At 34.1% G+C, this 13374-nt stretch overlaps 1 protein-coding gene across 2 annotated transcripts in view; it reads right to left on the bottom strand.

Annotated features, from left to right (window-relative positions):
* LOC106884368 (sodium-dependent dopamine transporter) overlaps positions 1 to 13374 on the bottom strand; it is a 242943-nt gene that overhangs the window by 18050 nt on the left and 211519 nt on the right. For both annotated transcript variants that reach the window (XM_014935726.2, XM_052967984.1), the window contains exon 13: positions 11742 to 11927. In XM_014935726.2, the coding sequence (XP_014791212.2) occupies positions 11742 to 11927 (186 nt within the window). The remainder of the gene's footprint in view (positions 1 to 11741; positions 11928 to 13374) is intronic.

Here is a 13374-nt window from a genome sequence, read left to right as displayed (position 1 = left end):
ATATATATATATATATATATACATATACATATATACGACAGGCTTCTTTCAGTTTCCATCTACCAAATCCACTCACAAGGCTTTGGTCGACCTGAGGCTATAGTCGAAGACACTTGCCCAAGGTGCCACACAGTGGGACTGAACCCAGAACTATGAGGTTGGTAAGCAAGCTACTTACCACACAGCCACTCCTGCACTTTTTGTTCAAAATTAAGATTTTTGTTCAGATTTCAAAGCCTTAATTCTTGCAGATTGTGTCAGATGTCATGACATTTTTTAATACATATTTGGCTGCTTTGATCTTGCTTAATTCTTGTCACAGGACAAACATATATCTCCATTCATAGATTTCTCTTTTGAAAACCTTATAAATAATCATACTTTTGTTTAATATTTGTAAAAAATCTTATAGATGTTAACCCTGCAAGTGCCCTGTTGTATAAAGTCAACACATGTACAATGTCATTTATTTTCAATAAATGACATTGTATATATTCAGTTTTACTATGAGTTGTTGTAAGTGAACAGATGTTTAAGTGAGTACTTTTTTTAAAACCTCTTAAAATTTCTATTATACATTTTTAACAAAATGAACTTTTGAATTTTATATTTTGAACATAAGACATATGATTTGGTAATTTTATTTTATAAATTAAATAAAAAAAGTGAACATTTACTTGTGCTGTATATACATACATACATATGTATGTATGTACATATATATTGTTAGAGTACATTTTTGAAATGAGTACATTTTTGAATATATTGTTAGAGTACATTTTTGAAATACTTTAACTGAGGAAGGTTTACATAATGGATGCATTTCTTATATATTATGCAAACCTGAAACCTACATATTAAATGATTTCAAAATATCAATATTTGGTTTGACTTGATTATCCTAACTACACACACACACACACACTCACACATGATTAGTTTCTTTCAGTTTCTGCCTACCAAATCCACTAACGAGGTTTTGATCACCCTGGAGCTATAGCAGAAGACACTGGCCCAAGGTGCCACGCATTGAGACTGAACTCAAAACCATGTAGTTGAGAAGCAAACTTCTTACTACACAGCCATGCCTGCATGTACATCAAAAGACATATTGACTGTATGGTCATGTCTGGAACACTTTTGCATTATTACCTATTATAGTTGTTTACAAAAGCAAATTAAAATTGAAAGGCTAATGTTCTTGTAGCCCTATACAAACATAGACTGAAATGCATAAAAATAAACAGAAGCTAAATACATTTCATCACTGTGCTATTTCTGTTTTGGTTTTATATTTTACTCATGAACTGGTTCATAAAATAGTATAAAACCGTGAGTGATATGTTCTTTTGAGTTCTGAAACATGATGAACAGTTAATGAGCTATCATTGTCATAGAAAATGTAATATTGTTAGAGTGACTTAAACTCTTCATTACACATCAGTTACCTTGGGTAATAGATGTAACCTATACCACAAAATTATAGCTATGCATCTACACCTGGAAAAATGAATTTCATTTGGTTTTCATGTATAATGTACAACTATAATTTTTAGGTTTAAAAATCCAGAAAAAGAAGTGTATATTATACACAAATAAATATATTATGCAGACTCTCTTGATTATTAATGATACATAGTTTCCCGTTGGTAACATAAATAGACAATTACATAGGAAAATGATTTATTGGTATAGTATTGATGTAGCATCCATTTTCCAGGTTCTGTATTACTAAAGCTTCCACATTAACGTATTCTTCCATCCAGCCTGGCCTAACATTTTTGTTGCTGCTGTTTAGCCTTGGATCAATCATGAACGAGTAAATTTGTGATCAAAAGCACTCAATCTGTGACAATCCTAATATTTTTAACATCTAAGACTACCTTGTCCAATATATCTTTCCTTATGACATTTGGGCTACATTTTTCTAGTAGGTTTACCAATTACACAGAGGCTTCCTTATATGTTTGTGTTTTAAATTTTGCTAGAACTAAATCTATCAAATCTTTTACATAGTTAAAATATGTTTCTCCTGTTCAAATATCAAAAGTAACAACAGCTGTTTTGTATTAATGTTTTAACAATAACAAGGAAGCACTGAATCATGTAAATAGAAAACTATAAAAATATTGTACGTAGTTTTAAAAAACTTTCTAAGCCTATTTCCAGTAACATCCGATGTCAATCACACATCAATCACACAGCAACGATTGCATGAGAAATATTTGAGTTCCATATCAGAGACATGCAATACTGTAGTCTGTATTCTTAATAAAGTGACAACATGCATGAGACCAAAATATATTTTACTCAAGTAAGAGTAAACATCTACTATATGCAAATGATAAATCAAAATGAAGATAAACTATCCAGCTGTTAGGCAAGATTTCTTTATCTGACATTTTATAACCACTGAGGTGTAGTGAATATCTATCATCTTTATGGTTCTCTACGATACATAGTAGTACACCCTGCCCTTCTGATATTTCTTTGTGCAGTTGTCTTGCAAACTTATATCATCTGCTGCTCACCTCTCTTACCCAAATTGTGCTAGCTACACTGTCTGATCCTTTTCCCCAGAACTGTAATCATCTAGAATTCATCTCTACAATGGAGGATGTTGTCTATTGTTTTGGTCTATTAATATGAAAACAAATTGTGAGAATGTTATTTAACATTTTGGGAAGAATTTTGATATAGAGAATGTTTATTTAACTACCTGGACAAATATTTCATGCAGTGATATTGCTGTTTCCAATTATTATTATATAGCATAGAGCGTGTACAAGATTCTGAGCTGTGAAGTAAGTGTAACACAAATATAATTAATATATTATAAATCTATAGAAGTTTTTATAGTATCTTCTGTATATAGTATACATAGAGTTTCTAGAATACTAATGTCCTTAAAAAGAACAATTAAGTCACAAGTAATTCTAGATTGATGCTAACTGATGCTTATAAACTACTAACATACATTCAACAAAAAATGTATGTTTAAAAAAAATTAACATTTGAAAGATTCTTTATATTCCACAAATGAACAATTAAATCTAAAAGAGAAATAATAAAAACTGAATTAATGAGATATGAAGTGGAAATTTCTGAGAGACATTATACAATAAAGTCTATGTTTTTTCAAATGAAGTAAAAATGAAGAAAAAAAAGATAAGCATTTACTGTTATTAAGCAAGATTTCAAAATAAGAAACATAATTTTGTAAAAGGAATTTGAAATTACCTGAAGACAGAGTGGATGAAAATGAACTGATTTCATGTTCCGTACATCTTAAGACTGAGAACATTAAGCCCATATGACTAAGAAAGTAACTTAATAAACTACACTTGAGTGCAAACTGAGTGTACTGTGTAAATTGTGTCAATAGTAAAGGTATGTTTACTTTCATCTAAAAAGTAATACCGTGAGAAATATATAAAATAACTCACAATTAAATAATAACACGCTGAATGTACATTGAGTATAGACTAAAACGTAACACTCGAAGATTTACAATTTGTTTTAGTGGTGGGTTGACAAAATTATTAAAGCATTGGACAAGATACCTTGCAGTATTAGATCCAGCTGTTTATGTCATGAGTTCAAATCCCACTAAAGTTAATTCTGTCTTTCATTCTTTCGAGGTTATTGAAATAAAATATCACTCCAGGTTAGAAGGATGGTGGAATTGCTAAAGGACTGGACAAAATGCCATGTGGTATTTGTTCTGTCCCTTTACTTTATAAGTTTTTAATAGCAATGGTACCAAACTGTATTGGTTCTTACTTTCACTTAGTGAAAATCGATAGCACAGAGAGGAGAGACTTGCTATATGGGTAACAGTTATTCTTAAAAAAAAACCCTATCTTGCCCAAGCCTGCACTCTGAAAAGGAAGTTCTCATAAGCAGATACAGGATCAAACCTGATGAATGAATACCTTAGACAATTTGTTTCATACTCCTTTGATCTTAAATATATTGACATATTCTGTCAATTCCTATCCTGTCATAATACCTATACAAAGTATACACCCTAATAAACACACTCTTGTGAATACTAACACATATGCACCTCTCTATTAAGGTCTCTGTTTGTCTGCCTGTCTATCTCTCCCCCACTCCTTCCACTCACTTTTTCACACAAAAGTATAAGTTAACATTTATACAATTATACTGCTTAGATATAATCTTGGTGGTGTCATCAAGATCAAACATAAAAGATATTTAGCTACACATGCATTGCATCACAATTGCACATGAGCGAACAAATCTTTTCTTTTACTTGTTTTGATCATTGGAATGCAGCCTTGAACTTTTTAGTCAAACAATTTGCCTACAGTGCTTATTTTTTTAAAAAGTCTTATTCTTATTCTATCAGCTTCTCTTGCTGAATTACTAAGTCATGAGGATGTAATGAAATGAATACAAGCTGTCAGGCATTGACTAAGGGAAACAAATACACACATATAAATATAAATACATACGTAGATACATACATACATACATACATACATACATACATATATTAAGAAAAAGAAGGTAGTCAGGATTTGGATAAAAACTATTTATTTAGCACTTTTGTCCCTTTCAAGGATTTATTATGAATAAACCCATTCATGATGAATTCCTGATAGGGATGAAAAGGCTAAATAAATAGTTTTTATCCAAATCCTGACTATTCTCTTTTCCTTAATATATAAAATCTGTACACCAATTCATGCAATCTATACACACACACGCACACACACACACACACACACACACACACGCATATATACAGCACTATTGGAGCATTAGGCCTCACAGAGGCAAAGTAGCTGAGTTCCTTTCTAGTGTTGGGCTTCGTGGAGGCAAAGTGGCTGAGTTCCTTTCAAGTATAAGGCCTCACAGAGACAATGACTGAGACTTTTGGCATTATGTTGCGCTTGAGAAGAAGACCCATCAAGCCAAGCAAAATCACAGTTGTAACAGATACCAGTGTCATGCAAATGGCACCAGTGCCGGTGACACATAGAAGCACCCATTACACTCTCAGAGTGGCTGGTGTTAGGAAGGGCATCCAGCCATAGAAAACCATGCTTAATCAGATTGGAATCTGGTGCAACCTTCCAATTAACCAGCGCTGGTCAAACCGTACAACCCATACTAGCATGGACAACGGACGTTAAATGATGACGATGTTGATGATATATGCAGGGTGCGGTGAATAAACTGTCGTCTAAATTATGCAAAAATTAAAATGATACTAGCATCTCATTTTAACAGATATATTTACCAAATTTACATTAAAATATCTGGAAATACTAAAGGAAATATCTGGAAATTTATTCAATAAAATCGCCATTGGCTTCAACCGCAGCAACCAGATGACTTCAGCATCTCCTGCAACTCTTCTGGACAGTCTCCTTGTTTAAGTTGGTGAATGCTGCCATAATCCTTGCCTTCAGTTCATCTTTAGTGTTACAAGGAGTTTTGTTAGATTCTCACTCCACTGTGCCCCACACATAACAATCAAGGGGGTTGCAATCTGGAGAGTTAGGTGGCCAGATGTTAGGGGTGATGTGGTTGCAGAATTTATCTGACAGCCATGAATGGGTTTTCCTGCTTGTGTGGCATGGTGCAGAGTCCTGTTGCTAGACATAGAGTGTTCCAGCAGCTAACCTCTTGACCCAGGGCAGCACTACTTCCTCCAGGCACTTGATGTAGACCTCTGTGTTGAGTCTGAGGCCATGTGGGAATATGAATGGAGGCATAACGTCGCCATCACCAGTGACCACTCCAAACACCATGATGTTGACTGGATGTTTAATTTTTATCATTCTCGGTACATGTCTTCAAATTGACACCTAAACACTCTGAAATGTTCATATTGGAGCTTCCAGTGCAAATGCCAAGCAGTACAGCATGCCGTTTCCAAATTTCTGGCAGAATGAATTGTGTCATGGTGCTGTTCTTCTCACAGATAGTGCCCAACTGATATATATATATATAAAATCAAAAAAGCAACAAGGATATCCAGAGGTAATGCAGTCCGATCGGTTCATGCAACTCCATTTAATTGAACTATGTAATCATTATATATATATATATATATATATATATCGTTATATATATTTTACCAACAAATGACTCAAAACATGTCATTTTGACCTTGGTAAATTTTACTTACATTAATTTATAATTATAAAGATGTGTTATTTTGTAACTTCCATGATTTCCTTATAATTTTCAATAAACTAAGGACATTGGAATATCATAACAAATATTAATCATTGCACAAAGCAACATGCCTGATAAGTGGTAAGATGTTTTAGCAGTACTTTTATACTGATATAAAACATTTATCCACAATATTAAAGCATATTAAATATGATTTCATTTTTGCTTTTCTTCTGAACACTAAGTAATAAAAAAATTTCTAAAGATCAATATGAAAGCCTATGTGTGTAATAAATAAAACTGGATTCATTTCATTCATGCTCATGGGTCACTAAATATTTAGTTCAAAGCTTTAATATTTTTGATTTACATTACATCTGTAATATTTAGGTCAATGTAAAGTACAGTTCTATGTATCAAGATTTATTATTCAGTTTTCTATACATTCATACAAATCAGACCATAACTATATTATGCATTGTTAAAATAAAGTCTATATCTCACGTCCATAATAAAAATTAAAAATGTCCCAATGTAAGAAATAATTGATATGGGTGCCATTTTAGTATCCAATCTCCTAAACCCTAACCTTGATCCTAACCCTAAACTTACCTAATCTTAACGCTTAACCCTAACTCAAAACTTAGCTTTAACCCTAAACACAAAACCTAACCCTAAACTCGAAACCTAACCTTGACTCAAACCTAACCTTAACCCTAATCCTAACTTAGATAAGTTAATTTCACAGTGTAGACTAGGGATACTGCAGTAGCCTACACACTAAAGTAGTACCCTGATATTATACATCACAACATTATCATAATGATGATCAGGACCAATATACATATATGTGACTGAAGACCTACTTTCTTTATATATAAGGAATCAAATGAAACTATAAAAATTTCAGTTAGTAATAATATCAGTGGAAGCGCATGGCTTAGTGGTAAAGGTGTTGGACTTGTGATTGCAAGATTGTGGTTTGGATTCCTGGACAGGGCAATGCATTGTGTTCTTGAGCAAAAAACTTCATTTCATGTTGCTCCTGTCCACTCAGTTGGCAAAAATGAGTAATGCTGCCATGGACTGCCATCCCATCCACATGGAGAATATATATACCAAGGAAACTGGGATGCAGCTCTTATGATGCAGGTCCTTATGTATGACTCAGGAAGGATCTTTATGTTCTTTTTGAGATTTAATACAGAAACTTATAAATGTACCAAAACTAGAGATTAAACTAGGGGTCTTTTGCTTAATGCTCTCTCAGCTGAGCTATTTAGATTCTTAGCAAAAGGCTTCATAATTTGTAGTAATAAATATTTGCTGTTATTAAAATGGGAAAATTTTGTCAATGTATACCAAGTAAAACATGTTAAACAACGGATTAAGTAATAATTTCTTTCAAAATTAAAAATTAATTCAAAATTGATATAATTATATTAATTCAAGATATAATATGTCTTCATATGTTAAATATATTAACCAATTAATAAAAAGAACTTATTCCTAATTAAAAATCATTTCAAATTATAATTGATTTGTGTTTTTTATACAATTTCACACTTTTATTTTACATCTTAGATTCTTTTAAAATGTATATAATTAAAGATATAAAAAAGTCTTTTAAATTTTCCTAAGGAAATGTTATAGAAAATTGCACAAATCCCTTTTTGTGTGTGTTGTTGGCTAAATACATACATACATATATTACATACAAACATACATACATACATACAGACATGCATGCACATGTACACACACACACATACATACATGATGATGATGATGGCCGTCCACTCGTGACCGAGGAAGACCATTGCCGACCTTCAGGAACATTGTGCGTTCGAGGACTAACTTATATTTTGCATTTGTGGCTCCGTTGGTGGCTAATGAGTGCTGCTCTTGACAAGCATACACAACTGCAAACATTGCAGACCAAGCTTTCCCCATTCACTATACGAGCTGTACGCTTTCGCGCAGCTCACTTAAGTTCTTCATGCTGGATACGTACTCTCTCAAAAGTGTCGATCCCCTCCTTAACCTGCTTTCTCCATATGTGGCGATGACAAGTGTTGTACTCCCAGTCAGTGTCCTGCATATCACAGGCCTTATCACGACCTGCCTATCTCCCCTTTCACTAGTGCCCTGCATATCACAGGCATATCACATACATACATACATACATACATACATACATACACACATGCATGCACACACACACAAACATACATACATACATACATACATACATGCATACAAATGAGCAGGTAAGGAATATCGATGTCAATGACCTGCCTATCTCCCCTTTCACTAGTGGTGAATGTTACAAATGTCTTGGAACTGACAAGAATATTACACATGTTCACGTAATGAGTAAAGCTAGAGTACCATGAATTATTTCGGTAGACTTCAGAAGGTATGGAAGTCAGAGTTGTCTGCATTTAATAATACTATATCCCACAATGCTTTTGTTGTGTCAGTGCTAGTCGTGACATTTGGGATACTAGACTGGACACTTGAAGAAATCTGCAACATTGACATCAGGACTAGGAAGATACTAACAATGACTGGTAATTTCACATTAGTAGTGATACTGACAGGATCTGTGTTAAATGGAAGAACAGAGGTGGAGGAATAAGGTAATTCCAGACAGCCTTTGAGAACTGCATTTTATCACTTAGACAACATCTACTGAAGAGCAAAAAGGGAAATGAGTACGTAACATGCATACTCGACAGTTAAGGCAATAACATGAGATTAAGCAGTGAACAAATATTCTGAGTTTATTGTTGCTTCATATGAACCCAGGGTGGCTGGACTGACCTATTTATAGAGAGGGTACATACATTACAAGATGAGAATACCAACAACATTGACAGGACTAGCCTCTCCTGGACCTGTGATAAGTACATCATATTTCACCTAGAAGATTGTGATTTTGCTATCCAAGAACAGGAGATAGCTATTAAATAACTGACTAACAAAAGAGATAAGGATGCCACTAAACTTCCATGCTGTGGTAGAAAGTGTAGATTGTGCCATACCAGTATGAAAGATATTCATATCATCAGTAGCTTTCCAAACATGTCTGCAAGGTATTGCCTTTCCATGAGGAAACATTGTCAATAAGTCAATCTTAAATACTAAATACAAGAAGGATTGTCAATACCGAAGTCATACCAGAACCAGAAAGTATACACACCTTTCAAAATGAAGAATACTGGTGGAACATTCCAATAAAAACAGCTTCCTGGTGTGAACACAGCAGGCCAGATATAGTTGTATGGGGCAATGAGCGCTTGTCTCAGCAATTGCCTAGCAGATGTGAATGTCTCTTCAAAAATTGGCGGGACAATTGAATATTTATGGAAAAATGATGAGAAACTTACAGTTCTTACATCCAGGCTACACATTTTCATTTGTTCCTATCATCAGAGGTGCATCAAGTTACATAACAACAGATCTGCACATAAATCTAGAAATGTTGGGTTCTCCTCAAAAGAACAGAGTAGACTGATTCACATTCTCTGGATACAATCATTCAGAGGAACAGTGAAAACTTCTAAAACATTTCTGGGATTCTTCGTTAGAGGTATCTTATTTGTGGGTCTTTGGTCCAAGGCTATCTGTATGCTCTCTGTATGCTCTCTGTACATAGTCAAGAGTTCAATACTACCAACAAACCAGTATAGAAACTCCAAGGTGCAATGCATAAAATTGACCTTTGTTAATATTCAGTGCACTCTCAACTATATTTCAGATATGCTCTTTATGTTTACTGGAAATCAGGATCTGCAAGTCTGTACTGATTGGTCTTTAACTTCAACAGAATCAAATAATCATGCAGTAATTTCCTTTGTTGCACACTAGCTCATAATTGTACTAGCAATAGGTATATAACTTGGTGTGAGAATGAATCATATCTCAGCAATTCCAGACTCACATTATGATGTAGTCTTTTTTATAGCTGGATCTTATTTTTAGAAAGGCTTTATATTCTCCTAAGGTCATAGGTTGACTACTTAATTATAAGACAAAAGAGATCATTACACTTGTGCAGAGAAATATTAGGCAATAAGAGGTTATCACATTCAACCCCTGTGCTGAAGTCATCCAATCTAAGAATTTTGTTCTTCTGTGATTATATACTTGAAGGGTCAAATGTCAAGGAACAAACACTCTTTTGTTAGTTGTGCAGCTGATTGTCATATGTACTGATAATTATAGTAAGTCTATTCCAAGATTAATGATCAGAGATGTGTGGGAGTCACTCAACAAAACTGGATGATATTCTTTTCCCACTTTGAAATATTGCTCCATATAGTAAATCAGCACCAAAGATGCACTATGTTTCAGACACTCTGCTTATCTTGGAAGAGTGTGGCTATTTTTTTTATTTTCTATTTTTATTTCTGTAATACTTTATTTATTTTTTTTATTTCAATAGTATCTAGAAATCTTAAGTCTCTCAAGTCAGCTACACCAATACATAAGTCTCTCTCTCTCTCTCTCTCTCTCTCTCTCTCACACACACACACACACACACACACACACACACACACACACACACACACACACACACACACACACACACACACACACACACACACACACACACACACACACACACACAGCTGTATAGAGAGAGATAGAGTGAGTATGAACCTGCTATAAAGAGATAGAGAAGGTAGGGCGATGTAGTTATATAAAGCTAAAGATTAAAGCAGATAGAAGTATGTATGTATGTATGTATGTATGTATGTATGTATGAATTTTATTCTGCCAAGGACCTATAATCCTTTAAGGGATGTTTGCATCCTAGTTCTCTCGAGTAGAAGAAATATGAATTTTATTTTTATCTGTTAGTCAAGAATAAAGGCACTGCTCATGACCTTTCACAGGCAGGAGGAAGGGAGGAAGATATCCTCAAATCAGAAACCTGGTCTAAATGCTTGCCCAAGATACAAAGAGTCATAACAAATACTAGAAGGCATCTGGCTTGACACTATTACAGTCCTGTCAATCTATCACCTTAAATTGGTACTTTTTTATCAACCCCCAAAAGCATGAAAAGCAAAGTTAATTTTGACAGGATTTGAATTTAGAGCAGAGGGAATTAGAACAAATACCACGAAGTGTCTGGGTCAATACTTCAATGACTTTGCTAATTTGCTGCCTAATATGGAATAAGTATAGAAATGAATAAAACAGAAAAAAATGAGAAAGTGTGAAGGTGGGCAACAGGAAATTTGGAGGACATAATGAAATGGAAGCAGTATAATAAAGCAGCTGTTTTTGTGCAATATTTTTTCAAACAATCTTGTAAAATATATAAATAGTCTATTGATTTAATAAAGTTATATTTTGTACAAGGCTTAGTCAAGTATTTGGGTAATTACTTCTTTGTCTCTTTATGCCATTGTTTTCCTTTCTGTTATCTCTTATGGCATGTAACCTATTGTTCTGCATATAAACCTTTCATAAAAATATTACTTAATTCTTTTTAACCATTAAAATTTTTCTTAAGGGTAAAAAGTACATATTATTCCTCAGCTTTAACTGATATCAAAAACTGAACTTACCATAGTAACCATTCTTCCAATATCTGGAAAGTAAAGATTAGCTGTGAGAATTGCAAGAGCATTAGCAGGGCGCCTGTTGTTTTCTTCTTGAATTACATATTCAGAGCATTGTTCATTTTGGAGTTCTTCCTCAGACAGAAGACCAGGGCCCCAATCAGGAGGTGTTTCTATAAGTTTTTTGAAATGCTGCATAAAAGATAGAAATAATTTTAATTGATAATGTATGGCTATAACAAAAATGTAAAATGACAAGGGTAAAATAGAATAAACAAAATGTGTCAATTTTAAAGAAAATTTCAATGCCATTTTACTTTATATATAATACTATACAGTCATCTTGCTGTAGTCATAGTAGCATTGCTAGTCAGACAATAAGTTTGATATGTAAAGCCCTGTTGTTCAAATCTTACCTCATGTGACGTATCCTATCATTCTTTTTTGGATTGATAAAGATAAAAGGGACTGACTCAACTCTAAACACAAACATCCGGGTTGAGTTCACAAAAATGCAATAACTGACATAAAACTTTGATGGCTCATAACTGGTGGTATTAGTCATACTTAAGGTAAGAATCCATTAATGGAACAGTGTCTAAGTTAGATGAAAAAGAGCATATTGTTACCTTAATGGTATGGATAATGGCATAAGATTAACGTCTGTCAGCTGGTCTACAAATCATATATATATATAGATCGCTGACCAAAACATTCAATTATTTTTCTCCGTGTTTTTCTCCTTGTTTTCTCCGTATTTTTTCTGTTGAAGAGCATAGCTCGAAACGGTAAAGACTTTCTCTATTCCCGAGCATTAAACTAATACATCCTTTTGTTGTTTACACCACCTGTCCTCGTCTGTTGTTTTTTTTTCATACATTCTCCCATATAAGTATGTATGTATGTATGTAATACACATACCCTCCCACACACACATGCATATTGACAAAAGTCCTAGAAAAGAAATGACTTGCTACAAGGAAGTTTGGAGTGAATAAAACTTACAGAAATAAATAACTGAGAGTTGTATGAATAAATGCAACAGCTCTGAAACATTTGTGCTACTGTTAGTCATTCATCTGTATAAATTTATGTGTGTGTGTATGTATATATATACATATGTATGTATACGTGTGTGTGTGTGTATATGTAACTATATATATATCAAAAGAGGAGATTAGAAATTTTTGGTAGTATTTATTCACCATTACATATGTTTCATTTACTAACAGGAGTTAAAATATTGTAGAAAACATGTAAGATATCTCCTATTAGAAATTTCTCAGACAGAGAATCAATACAAAATTACAAAAGCCTGAAAGACCTACATGGGGTGGGTGTAGGGTTTTCAAAACAAAATTTCACACATGAAATCTTTCGAGCGAGATCGTTGCCGGTGCCCCTGGGCCGGCTTGCGGGTGACACATGAGGTTTTTCGAGTGAGATCATTGCCGGTGCCCCAGGACTGGCTCATGTGCGGGCGACACATGAAATCTTTCGAGTGGGATCGTTGCCAGTGCCCCTGGACTGGCTCATGTGCGGGCGACACATGATATCTCTCGAGCGACATCGTTGCCAGTGCCCCTGGACTGGCTCTTGTGCAGGCGACACATGAAATCTTTAGAGCGGGATCGTGGCC

This window comes from Octopus bimaculoides, chromosome 1 (genome assembly GCF_001194135.2).
Source record: "Octopus bimaculoides isolate UCB-OBI-ISO-001 chromosome 1, ASM119413v2, whole genome shotgun sequence".
Taxonomy (NCBI): domain Eukaryota; kingdom Metazoa; phylum Mollusca; class Cephalopoda; order Octopoda; family Octopodidae; genus Octopus; species Octopus bimaculoides.
This window is presented reverse-complemented; position numbering and strand designations above follow the sequence as displayed.